Source organism: Periplaneta americana, chromosome 6 (assembly GCF_040183065.1).
Source record: "Periplaneta americana isolate PAMFEO1 chromosome 6, P.americana_PAMFEO1_priV1, whole genome shotgun sequence".
Lineage (NCBI taxonomy): Eukaryota > Metazoa > Arthropoda > Insecta > Blattodea > Blattidae > Periplaneta > Periplaneta americana.
The window spans coordinates 145,119,391-145,144,394 of record NC_091122.1 but is presented as its reverse complement, the minus strand read 5'-3'; the positions used below and the strand labels follow the sequence as shown (position 1 = coordinate 145,144,394).

Below are 25,004 nucleotides of genomic sequence, written 5' to 3'. Positions count from 1 at the left end.
TTCTATTCTCTCAGGTTTGACTTATGGTTCTTTCTATCGTCTGTATCACAATAGCGTGTAACGGCGTATTGTCGTATTGGTATTGCTGTTGTGAACTGGAAAATACTGGAACAAAAAGAAATCATAGGACTAATTTCTCTTCCTTCGAGAGAAACCTTCTGCTGGAAATAATTTCGCAGTATAAACCAATTATTGAGAATAAATAAATAAATAAACCGATTCAGGGGCGTATTTTGCGGGCTACCGGGGCTACCGGCGGTAGCCCAAGGAAATTACAAAAGATAAAGTTTATAATATAACATAATGTAATTTTGTATTATTAGTTTTACCATAGTAATTAAAATTAAAGTAATTGTTAGATATATTTTGTGTAATAATAGGGTCAGTGGTAGCCCAAACCCTTTAACCAGTATATGCCACTGAGTCCGATCTATGTTGAAAGCGAAAAGTGAGGCTTGACAGAAAATAGCCTACAACTTTGTATGAACTTCTGTTCTGTCAAATCACTAAAATCATCTGCTTTGTTTATGTATTCATGGATATCATTTTCTAAATAATTACGATATAAAAGTTCAGCATCTAACGCACCAGCCATACTGAATACTTATATGCTAACAGAGAGTTAAATGATTTAACTGCATGAAATTGAACAGTTAAATTAAAATGGGTTTTAACAGCCTGTTAGTACTAACAGTAGTTGAACAAATGCTTCAACTGTTAAGTTTACAGTTAAAATGGGATAACACACTGTTATAATTTAACAAAGATTGAAGAAACCGGGCCATAGTGTTAAAAGTTGTGTGATCAAGATGTATATGAGTGTGATTTATTGATATTGGTTCACAAAAGTACAAACTTAATAATTTAAGAAATCATCTATATACGATATACAATTTCCTAATCTAATTAATTTATCGCAAATCTCAGTAATTTATTGATTCAAACTTGCACTTACGTCTGGTTAATCAAGATGCGTAAAAAAATTTTTAAGTGCCTCGAAAGAAAGCATAAGGCTTCGACCCTAGCAGAAATAAATAGTCCTAGTAACAGTACAGAACACGTCTTGTCTGCCGAGGGCTTGTGCAGGCCAAGTTCGGCGTTGGCAATAAAAAACAAGAATGAGTGAATTAAAGGACGAAACAATAAAGTTACTAAAACCCACGCCGCTCCGGCTGGCGTTTCTCCCGGGAGGTGAACCATGCAGACCTGCGTTGAGCTGGGTCGGGTGGGGTATGCGCCGCGATGGTTAAAGTATCCGGTATCGGTGGACGTACGACCTTGTGTGCCGCTCACAGGACCTTCGCGGTCAGTTTCGGATGCCCGAGCAGGTGTGTGCCTAGGTTCAAAGCGTGACCAGCCATAATGATACCACGAGGTAATCAAAACAGAGCGTTTGAAAAGTTCCCTCTTGTAGAATTCAGAAGTTATATTGTCTCAATTGATACTAGTAGAGCACAGGTTTTTTTCGGACGGAGACAAGAGATTTCTCTATTACAGTCGTCGTCGTCGTCATCATCATCATCATCATCATCATCATCATCATCATCATCATCATCATCATCTCTATTTACGGGATGAGAAAAATTTCCTCTTCTGTCTTCACCATACCGTCTGTTGACGTAGGCGACTATTATCTCTTTACCGCAAAGTTTAAACATCAAATTTGTTTTTAGATTCTATCATCATCCATTCTGCCAACATGGTATATTTCTTCACTTACAAGTGCCTTTCTAGCAAAGTATCACTGAAGTTTAAATAAGTTGTCAGTATAAATAATGCTTTAACTTGCTACTAAAGCATTTTAAAATAAAGTATAGCCTACAGTTTTCGAGGAATACAGCCCAAAATTTTCGAGAAATACATACACTACTTCGGCGATTTCCCCATCACTTGCACATTTTTTAATTTACTTTGAATTGTATTCACAAGAATTTTCATATTCATTTAATGTACATATTCATTATCTAATCTTTGTTTCTGTTTATTTGTTTATCTGTTATCTGCTCGTCTGTCTATCTATACATTTCGCGGTATATATTGAGCTCTGGGTGACTTTAGTGGACATTAGGATTAATGTAAGAACGGCGTTCGTATACGACGAACTTCAAACATTGATCACATACCTCATCTGATAACAACTGATGTGTTATACTGTGGGGAGCTCACGAGATCAGCCCTGGCAGGAATGTGGAGTAATGCCAATCCTACACGCAGGCAACAGCCAGCGTAACGCCACTCTTGCTCGCAGAAAACGACATGACACACTACTAACTACATTACAGTAATTAACCAATGTGAAACATTCGATCAACTTTTAAAATATAAATCAACAGTTTCAACTTACATAATACACCGACACAGGTCTAGTCTCAAACTAGTTGATATTTTCAGCCACAATATATTAAACATCATGTGGTGACAGTGATGTCATCTGTTTAGTGTCATAAGGGTCATACTCATAACAACTTATCTTATCTCTGGACAGTTCTAGGAAGAGCGGTGCTCCATTCGTCAATACCTCCCCTCACCCCACCTAATAAAAATACACCTCGCAGAGACTTCTTTGTCAGCTCCCCACAGTAGCTGAAGAGTAAAAATCAGTGTCACGCATGCGCAATAGGTACCACCCACTAGTGTAACAATCTCTATAGCTCAAGATATACTATGAGATGTACATATTTACTTCTTTATCAATATCCCCACCCACCTAGGTCCCAAGTCACCTATTTACTTATCTATTTAATCTATTTACATAGGTACCCACCTACCTACATGTCCAGTGGGCCAGGTATATAATATCTATCTATCTATCTATCTATCTATCTATCTATCTATCTATCTATCTATCTATCTATCTATCTATCTATCTATCTATCTATCTATCTATCTATCTATCTATCTATCTGTCTGTCTGTCTGTCTGTATTTATTTAGTTGTCTGTTTATTTATTTATTTACTTATTTATTTATTTATTTATTTATCTATATATTTATTTATTTACTTAGTTGTTTGTTTGCTTATTTATTTACTTATTTATATATTTATCTATCTATTTATTTATTTACTTTGTTTATTTATTTATTTATCTATTTATTTATTTACTTAGTTGTTTATTTATTTGTTTATTTACTTATTTATTTATGTATTTATTTATCTAACCATTTATTTATTTACTTAGTTGTTTGTTTGTTTATTTATTTACTTACGATCTTATGCGAAGACTAAGAGGAAGGCAGAAAATAGGGAAGATTTGAGAATGCTGGGTTTCCAGTGAAAGATCTGCCCTGAGGCAGAACACTTATGTATAACAATGTTACTTACAGTGGACTCTCCTAAGTTCGACTGAACAGAATTGAAAGCTCAGTCCAATAAGGGTAGTAGGTGTAGCAGGTGAAATGAATACAGATTCTTATTGCTCATCCAACAACGAATACAGTACTGTACTTGCATTTCCTGCCCGCTCCAAGACTTGTGTATGCGCTTCTAGTACCACAGTCTCACAAACGGCAAAATTCTCAAATAGAAAAAGAAGAGTTCATTAATTTAAAATCAGTGATTAAATATGGATGTCCAAATCAATAAAATATTCTGTTTTCCTTTAACAAAAGTATCACTACAAGACACAGAACCAATTCCCATTCAAATAGCAAACTCATTTCTTAGTGCCCGTATAGGGGCGTATCTAATTCTCCTACGTAAGCAGTCGAACTATAGAATGTCGAACTTAAGAGCTTCCACTGTACTTAGTAGTTTATTTGTTTATTTATTTATTTACTTACTTACTTACTTACTTACTTACTTACTTACTTACTTACAGGCTTTTAAGGAACCCGGAGGTTCATTGCCGCCCTCACATAAGCCCGCCATTGGGTCCTATCCTGAGAAAAATTAATCCATTCTCTATCATATTCCACCTCCCTTAAATCCATTTTAATATTATCTTGCCATCTACGTCTCGGCCTCCCTAAAGATCTTTTTCCCTCCGGCCTCCCAACTAACACTCTATATGCATTTCTGGATTCGCCCATACGTACGTGCTACATGCCCTGCCCATCTCAAACGTCTGGATTTAATGTTCCTAATTACGTCATTTTTGCTGTGGTCGTGCCAGAGAATCAGTCCCATTCCGAGGCTTATTTGAAGGATTCGTAGCAAGCTATTTTTTTACGGTGAAGGGTTGTTAGCCCTTCGCCCAACCCTCAAGCTGGAGGACCACCCCTCATCGGTTGTCCGCGACTGCTTGTTCAATATATTCATAGCTACCCTCCATATCTGGAGGCCGTCTCCTCGATCCGCAACCTGAGGACGCGCCATGCCGTGGTGATAGGGACCCACAATACATGGACTTATTTACTTACGGTCTTACTAATAAAAACTCTATATACAGACGTTTAATTGTCTTATACTTATACAATGAGTAGCTCGTTTATAAGTCGTGTGTAAATTCCTTACTAATAATCACTACATACGCCGTGTATAACAGTATGACTGTTACACAGCTACGTCATAGTTTCGTCATTACTTCGTATACAATGAGTAGCTCGTTTATAAGTCGTGTGTAAATTCCTTACTAATAATCACTACATACGCCGTGTATAACAGTATGACTGTTAGACAGCTACGTCATAGTTTCGTCATTACTTCGTTACGAAAGATAATAGAATATCTGAGGTTCTCTATTGCATCCGGTAGAGCGCTCTAGTGTGGCGTGTTAAATATCGATAGTACAACTGGCTCTAATCGATTACCACACTACATTTTGGTCAAAGAGTACAAGCTACAGGAATATTATTCTAATAATTCTATGATCTTTGGTTTGTTCTTCTGTGGTTATAAGGTAACCATCATCATAAAATGACAGTCGATACTAACAGCTGTTAGAGGGGCGGCCATTTTTTTCGCTATATACAACGCTTAAACAAAGGATTTCGTGTATATAACTACTGCAAAGCAATTCCCATTGTATAGTTACAGCCTGTTTATACGTCCATAGCTTATTCATGGTTTATTAGTAACGTTTTCTGTCTCAACTCTGCATAAGTCTCGTATAAAAACTATACACGGGTTATTAGTAAGACTGTTAGTTGTTTATTTCTTTATTGGTTTATGTGTTTATTTATTTTTATTTATTTACTTGTTTATTACTTAGTTGCTTATTATTTATTTAGTTAATTTATTTACTTAGTTATTCATTTGTTTATTTATTCATTTATTTACTTCTTTACTTGTTTATTTATTTACCAAGGGGTGTCTGCTTCTTATAGCAGTGGCACTGAAGTTGAAGTCGCCATAATGAATAATTACTTGATAATCATTGGCAGTTCCTTGATTGAGATTGCTGTTTTTTTTATATTAACAACATAACACAACAAGTTCCTGTACAGCTTAGCGATTTAATTTCCAAAGTATTTTAGTTCTGGTAACGGCATTATTTTCCAAATTTATCTACAACCTTCTGAAAGCTGCCTACAGTTACCCCTCACGAGCCACAGGACTGAATAGCTTCATTTCTTCTATGTTTCTGAATGTGTCTAATTTGGATAAGTTGGCAGGGATTTTCTTCCTGTGTGAAGGATGAGAAACAGAGAGATGCTAGCGTATTTCAGAATACAAGTTTGGAGGGTGCGTTTAGTATGGAATGCCTTATAAATCTTTCTCTGTAGCTAGGAAAAGGGAGGGAACTGGTGAGAAAACCAACTTCACACACTACCTTCAGAGGGCTAGGGAGAGACAGCTGGGATATCCATTGCCCATGAACAGCATCTTTTCATCTTTCCTGTAATTTGTCTGGTAAGGGAGGAAACTTCTTTATATGCAGAGATTTTTGTATATTGCTATATGAAATAGACTGCCAAGCTGTGTTTCATATTACTCACTTTTCGGGGGGTGGATTGCAAAGACTATCTTTCAAGTGTATGAAATGGGAAGTTATGTGATAGCATAGCTTATTATTCTACTGGTAGGCTAGAGAAAAGGTACCGTTACTGACGGACTGTGGAGCACTTGTTCAGAAACATTAGAATCTATCTATCTATCTATCTATCTATCTATCTATCTATCTATCTATCTATCTATCTATCTATCTATCTATCTATCTATCTATCTATCTATCTATCTATCTATCTATCTATCTATCTATCTATCTATCTATCTATCTATCTATCTATCTATCTATCTATCTATCTATCTATCTATCTATCTATCTATCTACCTACCTATCTACCTACCTACCTACCTACCTACCTACCTACCTACCTACCTACCTACCTACCTACCTACCTACCTACCTATCTATCTATCTATGTTTTATCTACCTTCTCTGTCATATGTGTCTGCCTGTCTGTCTGTCTGCCTGTCTGTCTATCTGTTTGTCTGTCTACCTGTCTCTGGTTATCTGTCTGTCTACCTACATACCATCCATCCATCCATCCTTGTATCTTCTTCATATATATCTTTGTGCCTCTCTGCTATTATTATGTTTTCTTCAGACTTCAAGAACACAATTGAGTTCAAGACTGTATCTGACATTTTCTTATTCTCAAGACATGTTGTTTAAATAAATTTAAGAAGCTTAGATTATTATTAAAAACGGAACGCCTTCTTCATCAAGTTTCAAAAAGTTCTTTTAGTACGAACATTGAATGTTCAGATAATACAGGCTGCAAAGATGTCAAGGTTAAAGCATTAGTATACATCTGACTTCCATTCAGTGTAGTTCAGTTTAGATCGTGATGATTCAGTACACATTAGAAAAGCGAATTTTCATTTATGATACACGGATATGACTAGTATTTAAATAAGTATAAAACAAACTACAATAATCTTCATATAATTTTGTTATGAAAAAATATAAGCAGATATGCTATTATTATTATTATTATTATTATTATTATTATTATTATTATTATTATTATTATTATTATTATTATTATTATTATACATGTATGATGATAATTTGCATTTAATTTTGGTGTGAAATCTAGAGAGAAAAAGTAGTTTTACATTGTATCCAGTATCTACCTAATGTTATGTATTTCGTAGCTATCGTAACTATTTAGGATGTTTCTATGTCTATTTTGTACATTAGAGATATTAAAATCTATTCTTTCTTAGCTTGTTGCTAAATTTTCACAATTTCAATTTTTAACGATTACAACTAATTCTATCTTTTCCGACAAGAATATCGTGTATGAAATATTTGTGAAACCACACTTAGGCCGTACAAGCACAAGAACTGAAGATAAAAATAGAAAGTAACAGTACAGATTTTTTATAAAATGTTGCAGATGAGATATTTTCGTTGTGAGGCGAAGATTTTGTTAAAACCATTTAATTAATGTAAGCTGAAACTTTGCCAGAGAAACAAATTAATAAGTCTGTTTGTTATACTTATTATATGCATGCTCCTCTGAATAAGTACGTATATAAGCAAACATTGATTCGTAAATATTTGCAGGTTCGACTTCCGCTGAATGTCAAGAGATTGCGTTAACAGTTGATGATCGAGGCGCGTCAGGGTCCTGTGGCATAACAATCTGTGTCCATGAACTAGTTGTATTTTTATACCACCAGGCTTCTCGCCTTGTCACTTTGTTTATCGTGTTAAGTCCTCTTTTCTGGTTTCTTTCTCCAATTTTTTTTTTCTGAAGTCCGTAGTGAGACAATTGGATTTGAGCTCATATTGCCATTAGAATCATTTTAAAGACTGTTTAAATGCAGAGAACTGTCCGCTTATTTTCGACATTATTTTTCCTCCACTTCTTAGGGGAGAGTTGGGTAGTATCGGACATCGGGTAATATCGGACAGTGAGTTTCTTTCATCTACCACCAGATGATATACTTGGTAAGGTTTATCTTGTCTCAGTAGCAATAAAACCAAGTCCCTTCAAATGAGGGTGGAGATTATAGGAGGGTTGTAAATTTTCAGGATTCCTTTCAAAATCTTGTTATTGTACAGGCTACCGGAACTCAGTTTCTTGAAAGACAAGCTCAGTGATGGAACTACACAGTACGAAGAAAGATATTTTATTATTTTATTTTGCGCTACATAATGTATCAACTAGTTCCTTCCGCCACTGGGTGGATGGACGGCATCGCTCCACTCCCTCATCGCCATAACAACACAGACGAAGTAGGATATATCTCCTTTCTCTCTCTTTTCACAGTGAGACAAGATACATCGCACAGGCTTTAGTACCTGAATGACATGGTTACATTTCTGTGATGTCGCATACAGAAACGTAACCATGTCATTCAGGTACTACGATCTGGTGGTAGATGAAAGAAACGAACTGTCCGATATTACCCGATGTCCGATACTACCCAACTATGTCCATATTTCTTGGAAATATTTGAATGATATTTGTGTAAAATTCAGTTATTCGTTTCTTTCTTCACTTTATACAAATGTTCTAAAGAGCGAAGTGGATAAACAAGCTTGTTTGATGGGAGTTTATATTCTCTTTACTTGCGGAACATTTTAGAAGCCCTTATTCTCAGTTCTCACATGTGTACCAGCACTGGCCTTGTGTTTATGGCAGTAGGGAGTCAGAGGGTGGAATGAGTGAGGGAAGAGATGCCTTTGGCGAAGGAGCAACGTAAGTATCGTATAATGTTTTGTTATATCTTCTGTTTACCTCAACCTTTAAGGCTTATGTTTTCTCCAACAATCCCTTTTTGAGTTCTTCCAACGGCCCGAAGACAAAACCACCTCCTCGCTTATAATAAGGCATGTAAAAAAGGTAAAGGTACCCCGTACAATGCCATGAAGGCACTTGGGGGGCATGGAGGTAGAGCCCCATGCTTTCCATGACCTCGGCACTAGAATGAGGTGGTGTGGTCGGCACCACGCTCTGACCGCCTTTTACCCCCGGGAAAGACCCGGTACTCAATTTTATAGGAGGCTGAGTGAACCTCGGGGCCGTTCTGAAAGTTTGGCAACGAGAAAAAATCCTGTCACCGCCTGGGATCGAACCCCGGACCTTCCAGTCCGTAGCCAGCTGCTCTACCAACTGAGCTACCCGGCCGCCATAATAAGGCATGTAGGGAGTTTTAACTGGCTTCTGGTGCTGTTGCTTTCATGCTAGAATGGTTTAAGATAATGCTGTATATTTAACACTAAAATTCGAGTGATTTTCCTGTTATTCACGGGAACTGTAACAAGTCACACACACAGGTGGCTGTTTTTGCATTTACGATATTGTAATAGCGTTCAATATTTTAAATATGACACTCAGTAAGTCTGTAATATAGTGATTAGGCAGGGAAAGTAGGCTATTAAAAATGTTTTTTTTCAAACTACCAACGGTCAGTGTCACTATATGAACCCTTCAGAGCAGAAGTGGTGTTAGTCAAAAATGGATAATGAGGGTTAAAGTAAACATTCTGTAAAATACAGCGCAAAGTAGCAATTAATATTCAATTTATTTGAACTATTAGTAGTCAGTGGATAGCAAGAAGGCCATATTAATTGCTACTTTGCGCTGTATTTTACAGAATTTTTACTTTAAACCTAATTACACAATTTTGACTTACACTACTTTTGCTCTGAACGGCTCATATAGTAACTTTTATATCTCGATTTTTTTTAAATGAGTTCAATTTACAATTAATAAAGACTACAAAAGCATTTTAAATTATGTAAATAAAGTGATAACGGAAATGTAGGATTTAAGAAACAACTCCCATTGCATACAGAGTGGCTCAAAAGTAGATGAACAGTAAATATCTGTGTTGTAAAAATAGTACAGACCTTGAGAAAGATTGCTATTGCTTCCATAATGACATTGGTTCACTGTATCTTAACATTTAATGATAGAATCATGACTTAGAACTTAAAAATTTTTGTATAGCTCGCGCAAGGAACGATTACCGAAAAGCAATAGTGGCGTTGCTGTCTGTTTTGACGTGTGTATGTAGGCACGCCGAAGGAGCGAGAGGTACGAGCCGATGGAAGTACTGTCTCTTCCAAGAAGATGAACAAATGAGGACATCGCTGTGGAAATAAAGAACGTAGCAAGAGAAAAATTCGAAGCTAATTAAACGCGCAACATGTGTTTACGAATGAAATAATAATACCGTGCGATACGAGACACGTATTCACATGCAATGAAACAAACTAAAGTCGTAATGTAACTATCACAACGCAAGACTGATTCTATCGATGTCATTTCTCTTCCGACTGTACTCTTGAATATCATGTAAGCTATCTCGTGACCTTTCCTGTCGCCCTCTCTTCCTTATCGCATTGTTTCATTCGCATTCTTTCCGTCGATATTCCCTGCTTGCGAGACCTATAGCGATACTAATACTAATCTTCTGTATTTTACTTGCATACATGCATACATACATACATACATACATACATACATACATGTGTCCTAAAGGAAATAGTATTTGTGACTATTTGTCATAGTCATGCTGCGGTAAAAAAACTTTGTATGTGCGTAAATGTATTTTCTGTGTTCTAATGTACCGTAATATTTTATTATTATTATTATTATTATTATTATTATTATTATTAATATTATTATTAAATTACAATAAAACCTGCTTACATTGACCACATCTCATTCCGTTCAAATCTATTCAACTTAAAATGAGGTCAAATTATAAAACAATTTTTAATAGCATCAGTAGCTTGTGATGATGTCAACTTACAGTAGCCACCGGCGTGGCTCAGTCGGTTAAGGCGCTTGCCTGCCGGTCTGAAGTTGCGTTCAGGCGCGGGTTCGATCCCCGCTTGGGCTGATTACCTGGTTGGGTTTTTTCCGAGGTTTTCCCCAACCGTAAGGTGAATGCTAGGTAATCTATGGCGAATCCTCGGTCTCATCTCGCTATCACCAATCTCATCGACGCTAAATAACCTAGTAGTTGATACAGCGTCGTTAAATAACAAAATAAAAAAAAATAACTTACAGTCTTACATTATGAAAAACTGTGTAGACATCAAGAAATACACATACATTTCTATATTAATTTAATCTTCACATTTATTTTAAAAAACACATTGGCATTCAACTTAGTTGTTTGCAAAAGTTAATGTGTACTTCTACTGCAAAGTATTTAATAGTGTTTTATTCGCCATATTAGGCATAGACGCATTATTTCAATACGTGTATAAGCAAAGGCTGGTCCACAATAAACCTGGAATGGAAAAGAAAACGATAACGAGAACGGAAATATTGTTAAAATAAATGTATTTAAATGTGAGTATTCACAATTAATTTTCACGTTTCCGTTCCCCGGCTCCGGTAAGCTTCTCGTTAGTTGTGAATGCTCACATTTAAAAACATTTATTTTAACAATATTTTCGTTCTCGTTCTCGTTCTCGTTCTCGTTGTCGTTTCCGTTTTCGGTTTATTGTGGATCAGCCTTAAAACAGTTGTCACTGAAATGTGATATAAGTGTACTATTTCATTAACCGATAAACACTTTTTTAGAATTTCAACTTGTGTTTGAAGAAAGTGGCCTATTTATTGTGTATAAATGTTTTCACTATGTCACCCCACTTACACTTCTCAGGGTATTAGGAAAATATTCTACAAAATTTTCAACTTGCGATTTTTACAATGTTGAAATTGTAGAAGTAAAATATGCATGAAGTAGGCATAATATTTAAGCAGTATAACTTCTGAGTTGCCAGTATTCAAGTTACACCGGTAGACAAATAAATTAGAGAAAGACTATTTAATTAAATGGGGATTTGTCAATTCCATGAAAATACGAACAACTAAAACAGATAATTATGTCAGAGGAGTGGTCATCTTCATAAGTTTTACTGAAATTATACTTTTATATGTATATAACTTACCATTAATTGTATGTTGTTATATGAGACGGGTGAAGGGATTAAAATATTGCCTTATGAAACGTGTAATAATGGTTTGAAATTGTATAGCTTTTATGACCTGGAAATGAGTGGTGGTTTAAAAATATTTAGAAATTACTGAAAATAATTATGCGTACTTATAAGTTTCTTTCTTTTAATGCCGCTTTCTTTCATCACAATTTTTTTTTTCCAGTTGTGTTCCTCTGCTGAGTCTTACCTTTTCCTAACTTTATAATTATTGTTATCCACGTACACTTTGCACCATGCCATACTCGACATACTCAAAATTCCTGCGTAGCATCAACACAATGACAGGAAAAGACACGTACGAATTTTATGAATAAATTACACAATATTTTAATACTATTGTTCAGAAAATGCTTGAAATTACTTGGAAATAACATTGTATGAAATACATTAATGCTTCTATAAATAAAACCTAAAATTAGCATATTCTGCTTCCCTGAAGATCTGGGAGTATATTATCTTGTAGCTACTGTTCGTGTCGACTGATACTGTGGGATTAACGTCTTTCTGACTCAGAAATCCAAATATTTGCGAGTTCAAGTTTGCAGTGTAAGACAGTCCAGTCCTTAGCGAACTAAGTATGAGACACCGGCGTGGTTTAGAGGTAATAAAAGGGAGTCGGTGCACAAGCATGGGTTGGAATCTCACTTCAGCTGATTACCGGTTTCTGATTTTTTCCGAGGTAAGACGAACAACTGTAAGGCGAATGTCAGGCTATCCCACGTCGATTTTCAACCGGTTACCCCTTATGTTTTGCAGGTAGACAGAACACCAGCCGCACTTCATCATACATGAAACCGACATTTTCTGAGTACACAAACTGAGTAACAATTGAAGGAAATTTACTTTGTCTTGTTAAAAAATGTGTTTGCTTGATATAGTCTACAATTGATTGGACATTTTAATACACTTATCTTCACAACTGATGCATAAATGAACAAATGAACACCGGTAACAACAAGGGGAGTCCGGTGGTTCAGGGCTACAATACGAGCTTTCGCTCACCCACCACAAGCAAACAAAGAAATTGCTAATTTCTTAGATAACAACCCTGTAATATGAAAATAGGTGATAAATAAATACACTGTAAGCTCTCAAGGCTAACGGCTTCGAAGCTGGGTACCTGGTTCTAATGAAGTGCACTGGTAGCATTAAAACATGGGGGCATGAGATAGTTACTCTGCCTGCCATAATAAATTCACTTCAGTTAAATTCCCCAAGGTAAAAAAAAAGTAACAACAAAGGAAATAAATGTAATGCAGAATATGAAGAAATGCAAAAATAAAATAAAATAAATTACATTTACTTACTAAAGAGAAGAGCAAATAAGTACATAGACCTATATTCTAGTGCAGGGGTTCCCACCGGTGTGTCGCATAGCACCATGAAATGTGTCGCGAAATTTTGGAATTCAAAAATAAATTTTTATGCGATGCAGAAAGTTCCTTTACAACGCATTTTTATTTGCAATTATGTTTTTGATATGGTACATTTTATTTTGGGACAGACTTTACCAATGAAACGTGAACAACTGCAACAATGCTCAGTTCAGTTTTTCAGTCATAAGGCCACGTATAGAGAAACTCCGTGCAACTCATCAAGCGCAGACTTCACATTAACAAATTTAAATAGGCGAGTTTTCAAAAAACGATAATAAAATTTTTTATCGAACATCCACATAGATAGGTTGGGATTTTTGACATATATCTTTGTTTTTTTCTAATGCTACTCACGTTGCTGTTTGTTCTTTTACATTTTTCGATTGCGTGTTAACCACCAACCTGTCTACAACACTGGATATCCGAAACTACATAGAAGTTGTTATTCAGTGTTTTTTTTTCTAGCGGAACGCGCTGGAACGGCGTTCAGGCACCTTTTTGTTGCATTTTTCATCATGGAACCGAAATATGTGTGAATAACTATGTTTTAATATAATTTTTCTTTGAATTCCGCTTAGATCTTGAAAGTCTTAGTTGGAGGAAAAGGAGGTTAAAAACGACAAATTCCTTTGCAGTGAACACTAATCATCTCCCCGTTCGCTATAAAATATTCTACACAAAGTTCCACCACTTTTTTCTCCAGAAAAAAAGATTATTATTATTATTATTATTATTATTATTATTATTATTATTATTATTATTATTATTAAAATCAAATAATTGTGTCGCGATATCGTGGGCGTTCAGTAAAGTGTGTCGGCAGTTAAAAAAGGTTGGGAACCACTGTTCTAGTGTAATATTTACATTTTAAACTCAAAATGCATACCTCTAAAACAGTAGTTGTTAATATATAATGCCTTTTAATTACTCTAAAGAGCTGCATTATTATTTCATTAATAAATCATTTTTAAGACGATAGGGTGCTATTAACAAAAAGAAAAGTACTCTGAAGCTCAAACGCTTGTACTTTCACGAAGCATGTTGTTGCCCTTGAAGGTACAAACTGTAATACCTGGACTGGATGAATGAATCGATGTATGAATGACTCAATGAGTCGATGAATGGATGATAGATGGATTGATGGATTGATTGATTGATTATTGATTGATTGATTATTGATTGATTGATTGATTCAATGTACTGAGAGATGAAGAGTTATCAATTAAATGGTAGGCTACACGATGATAATCGCGTCCTTGCAAGGGCTCTTGTAACCCCTGCATGGCTCAATGTGGGCCTAGTTCCTTTCAAAATTTTAACAAAAAACTTCACAAATATAAATTTCGTCATAATTACAAAAAAACAACAATTAAATAAAAAATTCAATAAATTAATTAAATATCAAAAATCATAAGCTAACAAAATACAATTTTAATAAACTTAAACTGATAGTTATTATAAAACCAACACTAATCAAAAATAATAATAATTACAAAAAATGCCAAAAAGCTTATCCCCCATAACGTTTATATTAATAAAATAAAAATTAAAAAGATAGAACAATAATAATAATAATAATAATAATAATAATAATAGTAATAATAATAATAATAATAATAATAATAATAATAATAATATATGAATTAAATGAACCGTCCATCCACAAAGAATGAGAAACAATTAGAATATTCGATAAACGGAACCTGAGACACTCCGCGGGTCCACAACTGTGGAGTAACGTATATCGCGTCTGGTCGCGAAACCAGGTAGCTTGGGTTCGATTCCCGGGGCAAGTTACCTGGTTGAGGTTTTTTCCGGGATTTTCCCTCAACCCAATACGAGCAAATGCTGGGTAATTTTCGGTACTGGACCCCGGACTCATTTCACCGTCATTATCACCTTCATCTCATTCAGACGCTAAATAACCTAAGATATTGATAAAGCGTCGTAAAATAACCTACTAAAAAAAAGACACTCCGCGAGATGGGAGTGCTTTACATACTGACTATAGCGCCAGGCGTTCAATAGCAATATGTATAATTTCTATTTCTCGTAACCGATTGTGCACGACTCTAGTCAGGAAGATAAGCTTCTGTAATCTCAGCGAGTGACTCCTAGTGTAGCAACCGACTAGTTTTAACAGTTCTCTAAGAGAAAAGCAGGTTACCTGGTTGGATTTAACCTCACAATTCAACATGAGTTATACGTGTTTACATAATTCCACATAATTTGTAACGTAATTTATGCAGTGGTTATTTCATATTATTGATAATAATTGGGAAAATTTCAGTATACGGATACCTCACTGACAATTATCTTGGAATAGGCTACTAAAAAGAGCAGATTTGTATGTGTTTGTCGAATGCTCATCATCTTGCTTACGAAAAGACACATTTCAGTGCCAATAATTTATTTGGGAAAATTTCAGTATACGGATACCTCCCTAACAATTATTTTAAAATAAAAAAAAGCAATTCGTCTGTGTATGTCGAATACGCATCATCATGCATACGAAAAGGAAGTTTTTAGTGCCAATTTATTTTGTGTGCACAAGGTTGGAATTTTGGAGTAAGAGGGGAAAGGAAAGTAGCCTATCCTTGTTCTGAAATTTATCCATTTATTTTATGTTCACAAGGTTGGAATTTTGGAGTAAGAGGGAAAGGAAGGTATCCGTGTAATTTCTCTTAATTCAAGCGTAAATAGCCTAATTGACCAAAATGTCATGTAGGTTCTAATAGTTTCAAACGGCAAATCTATAGCTAATAAGTGATAATCTCGCATTCTACAAAATGGTCATTTAGTTTTGCTATATTATTACCGGCATAGAATAACTACTTTATTATTATGTTAACAAAATTGGACAGTTAGGCCTAAATAATATTTTGTCGTCAAGTAAAGTCCCGATCTTCCAAAGCAGAAACATATATAATACATTAGTCTATTTTGAGAAAAAAAAAACATTTTTATTATTCATCTACAAACTTACACTTTCTACAATAACACCAATTCTGTTATTTCCGCAGTGATTTGCGTGTTCAAGATACATCATTTCATCTTCAATTCCATCAAGTACGTCAAATCGTGCCGCCATTTTGGTTTTCTCGACTTGACCATGTTCAATTCAAGATAATCGTCCCACACCCGTGATCAAATTTGATCATCATCAATTTGCTTGTTTAACTTTGATCGAGATTGATACTCCGCAAATTGGCGTTGAAGATGGTCAAGTGCCGACTTAACCATGGCCAAATTTTAATCGAGAATGGTGCACACGGGCATAAGTCCTCTTAATTCTTGTTTTTTGGAAGCTGGACACCACTTAACCCATTTTAGCGTAGAACTTTATTTTGAAAAGGATGTAGTTTTGTTTCTGCAATACATTGTACGAAGTACAGAGCGCTACTGACTAGTCGCCGCTAATGATTTGGCCTTGCATTGTTTTGTGTCTGGGGGTTGTAGACTCGCGCACAGTTACTTTATTTATGCCGGCTGACTATACATCACTCAACATGTGTCACTCCTGTTTCAAAGCTGTTGTTACAATAGTAATTGAATTTAGAGTAAATAAACATTTGATTTCATCTCATGAAGAAGATATGACGCCATAGACACGAAGAGAAAAAAAAGTACATTCTTCGCTCTCTGCTACAATCCACAGTTCAGAATTCGCTGGAAACCACATCCACATGAAATAAAAGAATTAAACGTCTGGGTTACAAACGGAAAAGTTGAAGGTCGAGAATTCCATTAAGATGCGGGTATAAGGCCGTTCTCAGTGTTGTTCTTACAGGGGATGCAGCGAGAAAACGTGATTTGATTTAATGGTTTTTCTAGTGGATTGTATCAGATCTGTTCTTATGTTGGGAAGACCCAAAATGAATACAGATATAAGTTGATGTTTAGAAATGTGTTCAGTCCTGAAAATGAAACCTTTCGAAGCATACATAGACCTACATCAACATAATTGTTGTTCTTAGGCTTTATATCGATTCTTAAGGATAATAATGAGTGCTTGGAAGTGTTTTTATTTAAAAAAACGAGGTGACTGATAGACTCCGCTTTGTGATCTAACTACACAGCGTTTATTATTATTTTTAAGTCGTTTGTTTAACAATGCTGCATAACCTACTAGGTTATTTATTGTATGGAATAGCGAGATAAGTTCAAGTATTCGCTATGGAATTACCTGACATTTGCCATACAATTGGGGAAAATATCGGAATAAACCGGTCCAGATAATCGACCGAAGCGGAATTCGAACACATGTCCGAACTTAGTCTGGGATTATTAGGCAAACACGCTACCACCTTATCTATGCAGATGATTATATATTATCCGGAAGCATAATATAATACAATAAAATGAAATAAATGTCTTTAATAATTAAAGAGTAAACAGATTTTACTGTCTTATACTATAAATTACAATTATTTTAATTATTGTAATATTACAATTGTCAGGTAATTCCATAGCGAATACTTGAACTTATCTCGCTTATTACAATTATTGTAATTTATAGTATAATACAGTAAAATCTGTTTACTCTTGTGTGCTATACAATATTTTATCCATTACTAGTATCTATATTTCATGATTAGTATCTAAATTCAATTATAAATTGCACACCTTTTCTTTTTAATGTGTTGTTTGTGAAGAAGTCATAAATGAATGGATGTATGGATTTTATGGTTGCTGATGTGTTGGTTGTCATGGAAAAAGTTTTTAACTACCATTTAATTGATAATTCTTCCTCTCTCAGTACATTCATTCAATCAATCAATCAATAATCCACCGATTCAACAATCATCCATTTATCGACTCATTGATTCATTCATACAACGATTCATTGATTCATGTATGGATGGATGGATTGATTGATTGATTGATTGATTGATTGATTGATTGATTGATTGATTGATTGATTGATTGATTGATTGATTGATTGAAACGTTTAATTCAGTGCTGTGAATAAAGCCATTGTTTAGGTTGTCAAGGACGATGGAATAAAGACCAGTTTAGATATGATAGCAGTTATGGATAAAAGTAATTTTTCTTGAGCTATTGTGTACCCTACTTTAATATTGTGTGACATTCTTCGTTTGTTTTCATTGTCTTTTGTGAATAAAGGAATAAAGGTGTATAGAATATGGGCTATACACAAACGAAATCTTTATTCACAAGAGACGCTGAAATGGAACCAAGAATGTCTCATACATATGAACTAAACATGTGGTGGAAAGGGACTATGTTGAGGCAGATTTTTTCTATGGTTGTCGTTTTATCAGCCATCAGTTCTTCATTACCACCTCATTAAGAAGTGCTCTGTTTTACCAGCCATATTGTTGCCAACCTTGGACGACTGAAATGTGGAAAGTGAATATCAAAATATTGTGCATGTACAAATATGGAAATAAAATTTGTAATTCCCTTATTGTATAAGTTTCGCTTACAACACACTGCGCATGTGCAGTAAACAGGAGCCTCTGTTGTCATTTTGTAGACAGTCGTGCGAAATTGTTGCCTACATACAGGTGGACTCTCATCAAGACTAGCTCCAAATTTTAATTCCGTATATGTCGGAATAATATACGAAAACGAAAAAAATAAATAAAATAAAGCGACATTCGTCATGCATTGCTTTTCATGTATTGATAACTCACATATCTAAAAATCAAGATTGTATTGTTTTAATGGAGTGAACTTTATAGAACATTCCACGCTTTGAGGGTTCTTGAAAACTAGGTGAAATTGCAAGAAGTTCACTTGCCAATGACCACAGTTTGCGAAATTGCCCATACGCCTTGACTCTCAGAATGTATGGTCACTCTGGGTGCTTCGACAGTTTACAGAAAGAAATTCTTGAATTCTGGTGCGATACACGAAAGAAGACGAGGATCTTCTCTTTTGTAATGTCACAGGGGAGGGAAGTATGAGTTCGTCACGTTCTAACAGAGAACAAACAAACCTCAGTGACCTGGAAACATCCACTACCTCCAGAGAGCAAAAAAATCAGAAATGTCACCAGTGTCCTATAAGTCAAGTCATGTCGACAGTAGTTTGGGATTGCCATAGCATTCATTCTGTGGAATCTTGGAGAGAAAATGAACAATCACTGTAGAGCAGAACGTTACTCTACAATCTACAACATTGAGAAATTTGACGTAAATATTAAGGCCTCTTGACCTGGTGTACAATCGTAGTTGAAGCAATTCTAATTAGATTCGGAGACGGGAGTTGATAAAAATATACTGATTTCGATTTCCACCTTGGTATAGAATATTTTAAGAACATATTATTAAAATTTCGCTGCCATATAAACCCTCTGGTTTATGTGTTGAGCCACCTGCATTGGGATTAATGCTCTGTAACCTTTTGCCTCATACTTTAAAAAGAAACTATTTTTGCTGTACTTTATACTTAATTTTTTGTAATAACCTGTAATTCACATGGTACCAGTAATGATGAAATGTCTTGCACACAATTTTACTATTGTTGTGGATTTTTCATTAATTACTGATACACAATGAGCTGTTATAAAAGAGTTGGATCTAAAATTGGATACTTATTGTACAGACTTCGAAACTCTCTCATAACACATGATGTGATGCCATTGTATGATACACACTACTATGCATAGAGCAATATTGGTATTATTTATTAATAGTTCAAAAGTACATAAACTTAATCTTAAAACTGATACATTCACAAATAGCGATTATACACAATATTTACACAATTTAATAACAAATTTTCTATCATAGAACTATTCAACTTATGTTGGTTTAACTTACACTTCTGGTTTTAGTGCAAGTTTTCATCCTATCGCATTTATTTTAAACATTCAAACTTGTTTACTTGCTAAGTTTGAAATTCTCTTTTTTTTAACTGTATAATAAACAAGTGTATGTAAATCGTCCCTGCTGCTATATTCATCTAATTATCTTTTACAACAGTCATATTTATTTTTTTAAATTTCAGTTCCTCGTTTACATAATACTTAACTATTTCATGTAATAAATATCGCATAGAGGTTAGCAGATGTCGACAATATGTGAACAAACTGAATAGCTGAATCAGTACATTGCATAGAGCAGTATTCACTCTGACTTCTTGCATCAAAATCGTTGAGAAAATATCTCTAGTTCCCTACAGTCCAGACTTGGCACTTTCGAACTGTCATTTCTGTCTTCTCAAAAGTCACTTTTCCATATGGCACTTCACTATAGATGTGCAAGTTCACCATATGGTGTAATATTAGCATAGATTTTGACATAGAATTTTTCAGTAATTGTATTAATAAACTTATAAGATGTTGAGACGCATCTAGTTAGCTTGAAGATTACAAGAAGGAGAGGAGACTGGGGGTGGAAATATTTTGTCGTACTTTTCAAGAAATTCTGCATAGGTCTATGAGGAATTATTACTGACGTTATATGATACAGACTGATTGGCTATTTTTTTTTTTTTTTTTTTACTAATTACGGGTACTTGCCTCTTCGTCATATTCACCCATATGAAGCCAGTTTTGTAGACCAATTCACCTACAGAGTCGTTTCCCAGGATGAGCCATAGTAGGCTATAATGGAGATAAATTATTTAATTTTAAGAAGTATAATTGTTGTCTTATTAATTTTTGCAGATGGCTGTGATCATGGCGATATATATGGCATATCTGGAAAGTCTCCAGGACCCCAGTTCTCGTATCCAGCATTCACTTTTCCAGGACCTCAGGTAAGGAAACGCTTCTGTTATTTTGAGTGGAAAGAGAAATACATGAAAAGCAAATAAAATTATCACTAAATTATCTAGAGATCAAATGAACTGATGTATTACATATAGATATGTGACAATCAGCGCATAGGCGGATAGAGAACCGTTTCCTTGGGGGGGGGGGGGGCAAAGCAAAACTATAGAATCCCGATATAACGGGATTATGGGGGACATCATTTACGTCCTCCCCCGTTATAGCTTGACCGTGGTACAGTATATCGGAATATGATTATTTCATGAAGGTATTTTCGGGAGCATGTTTCTTACAGTATTACATTCATATCCGCGGATCGAATTGTATAGGGCTTGAACTGTAGGCCTACTACAAATTATAATAATTTAAAACAATCTCTTTCTTTTTTTGTCTTGTACAGAAACACACATACATCAATAAAACTACGTAACATTGCTAACAGAAATTTAAAATAAATATTATTGGCTAGTCCAGATACATGATCTGAAGACATTAATTCATCAATTTAAGCACAGAAACTTAATCATAAACAAACTAAAAAAAGATCTTCTGAATTCAATATTTTGTAACGTTAATAAAAAAGAGTTGTGACAAGTTTGGGGGAGGGGTGACTGTGACCACCATTCCCCCCATAACTCCGCCTATGTTTCAGCGTCCTCTGAACATTGGAACTCACATTTGTTGTTTCATTAAGTGATTTGTCAGCCTTTAAATATTAAATCTATGGAATACATTAATTTATTAAGATGTTTAAAACTTTAGTCTTCTAATAACCCGTTGTGTGTTACACTTCCTGGAAGAACAGACAGTTGAAAAATGAAAGTTAGTAATGTCACTCTTCTCCTCCCGGAAGTTAATATTTTGCTTAAAAGTTAATGTGTTAATTACACTCTTATTGAGATGCAGGAAGAAGGACGGTTTTGCATGCTATTAATAAACTGAACAAAATTAGTTCCTGAAAATTAAAATTATTGTAAGAATTTGTAAAATACTAGTACAGTAGAACTTGGTTATAACGACATCCAAGGGACCTTGAAAATTATGTTGTTATAAACGAGTGTCGTAGTAACCGAGATTCACATTATCAATCTAGTGAGGTGGAAAATGAAAAATAACAAACTTAATTAGACTTATGTTAGATTTATGTATTGACTTTTAAGCCTACAATGAACATAATAAAATACACGTAGGCCTACAATTATAAATACAGTATTCTGTATTAAAACAGTTTGTTCAGTACTCACCAAACTACTTTACTTAGAAGTGAAGTAATCAGTCATTTTACTCTGTCGTCTTCTACTTGCCCAATACACACTTTCTAGGGCTAAATTACGTTCTATGTTCATAATTTCAGTTCCAATTTCATTGCTCCTTTCCCTAGCTTTATAGAACATGTTCATAATTATGACTTCTAAAGGGTCACTCCTTTTAGTTGACATTCTACGTTAAAATGCGTGCACTTAGTGAAAACTTCCTGTCGAAACTGATCTAATACCGCATGAATTCGGGCAGTTTATAATGGGGTGGGGAATCCGCCTGCATTCCAGAGGTCTATGATAGAAGGAGACTGTAAAGAATTTGTCAGAGTCAGATTTCAACAAAATATTTCTTAAAATACTTTGGTTCTTAGAAAATCTTATTCCAAACTGAGGTTGAAAATGACGTTATATGCGAGGTAGACGCATATGCGTTTGTCGCATTAAGCAAGGTAGGGAAGCATATGTCTTATGGGGAATTAGTTGGGACCACAGAATATTTGACGTTATAGACGAGGTGTCGCACAAAACGAGGTCGCTATAACCAAGTTCTACTGTATATTAAAAAAGAAACAATTCCTCTTCTTGGCTTCTATAGCGAAAAAAAAGATACCTGAATTTGGATAGGAATATATTTATTTATTTACTTATTTATTTATTTATTTATTTATTTATTTATTTATTTATTTATTCTAGTGTAGTTAAGGCCATCAGGCCTTCTCTTCCACAACACCAGGAATTATATTATTATAGAGTGAAAATGAAACCAGCATCGGAAGTTCATGGGAAGTTGAAATTACTATATACTACACATGATTACGATAACAAAACGCCAATGCTCTGTTGTATTCGTAAACTTTTTGACCTCTATTCACGGCATCTTATTATTATTGTTGCAAAAGTGAATTATTGGATATATTAGTCATGAAGTTACATATGCTGTTATTTATTGGCTGTAATTTTTTTTCAGTTTCAAATTTCAAATATTTCAGAGATTGTAAGTTACTTTTTATTTATCCTAAAGGCGATTGCCCGAAATTTATTGCTCCTTGACATGGTTTATAGCATTGCACGGTAATAAATCAGTTTTATAACCGGTGCCAGACGATCTTCGAATCCTAGCTACAGTAGAGAGTGGAAAATGAATTAGCAGCATAGGTTTCATTGCAGACTTGCTTACAAAGTAGCCATCTTTACATGCAGTCCTCGTCAAAATTAAATTAAGTGTTAGCTAACATGCATCGGTTAGTAAATATAATTAACCTCCATGCTTTATATTCTACTGTTACATACGAATAGCTATATATATATTATTTTCCGTCAGGTAAGTAACCTACTCTTATCAAGAAGCTAGAGCTCGATCCCAGTAGGAAATTTAGTGACAGACGAAGTTCTGAAATAAGTGTTTTGTAACTATCTCGGTTTCTCTTCTCAGTTTTATTTCATCAGCATTTCATTGCTATATTATGCCCTGTGAGAAATAGAGTCATAAAAGTTGATTGCAGAGTTTAATGTGTTTGACTTGTAAATGTTCACTAACATGTACAGTTTATTCCAATTGTAACAATAGGCCTATTTAATAATAATAATAATAATAATAATAATAATAATAATAATAATAATAATAATAATTAATAATGAATTCAGCAGTCAAAGTCAACAACATTGTAACTTCTCGTTGTATTGAGTGTCAAATCAAGTGCCTAGTGCTTATGTTCTTTGCAGCTTATCTAATTTCTGTTGGTATAGGACCATATTCGGTGTGTAGTGGTAATGTTAGTGTTTTTGTAGGAATGTCCATAAATAAAAATGGAATTCCTAAGCAAATTTGAGTTAGGAGCCAATAAAAGAAAACGGAAAGCTATAGAAATTCAACAATAGGAAAAACAACGCTGATCACTGAGCAATTATGTTCGTTCATACTAATAGAGTCAGAAAGTACCGGAACTTCGGGTGGCAACGCCATGCTCTGTAGGCAACTTCTCTGCCTTGTCCGTGTGGTATGTAGCCTACTCTCCAGGCGTATAGACTCAGTGTGCCGACCGATCAAAGGGGAAAGTAATGCTTGAAGTGCTCTTCGGCATCCAGGGTCTCGTAAATTTTGAGTTTATTCCTGAGAATCGAACTGTCAGTAAGGAGGCGATGTTGCAATTCTTCGGCGTCTTCGTGATGCAGTTCGACGGAAAAGACCCAATTTGTGGCAAGGACAGAATTGGGTTCTTCATAATGACAATGCCCCAGCATATCGGTCGCTCTTGGTGAGCGATATCCCTCGCGCAACACAAAATACCTGTCCTTCCACAGCCACCATATTCTCCAGGTCTTGCTGGAGCCTGCCTGGAGAGCAGGCCACATACTACACGGACAAGGCAGAGAAGTTGCCTATAGAGCATGGCGTTGCCATACAAGTTCCGGTACTTTCTGACTCTACTAGTATGTTCTCAGCAGTAACTTCTTTACCCACAAGGACCTCCAGTTTCAAACAGTTAAGAATGTTTTAACACAGATTAATGAAGATTTTGGCATAAATAGAGAACAATTCGCCACAGCTACTAAATTGTGGAGAGCCAAGGTTTTTTTTTTTGTATAAGCCTAAGCCATAATTTAGAAAAAAAATAAACATTCCTTTCAAACTCCTGCATTACTGCACTAGAGGAAACAAGGGATAGTACCGATACTACAACCAATGCAGTCAGCTCTGACCCTGTCTTGTGGCCACACACAATCACTGATACCTTATGGGACCACTTTATTTTTAATCCCTCTTC

At 35.0% G+C, this 25,004-nt stretch overlaps 1 protein-coding gene across 3 annotated transcripts in view; it reads left to right on the top strand.

Annotated features, from left to right (window-relative positions):
* Positions 1-25,004, top strand: part of ckn (CRK like proto-oncogene, adaptor protein) — a 504,603-nt gene that overhangs the window by 437,219 nt on the left and 42,380 nt on the right. For all 3 annotated transcript variants that reach the window (XM_069829235.1, XM_069829233.1, XM_069829234.1), the window contains exon 3: positions 20,876-20,967. In XM_069829235.1, coding sequence (XP_069685336.1) covers positions 20,876-20,967 — 92 coding nt within the window. The remainder of the gene's footprint in view (positions 1-20,875; positions 20,968-25,004) is intronic.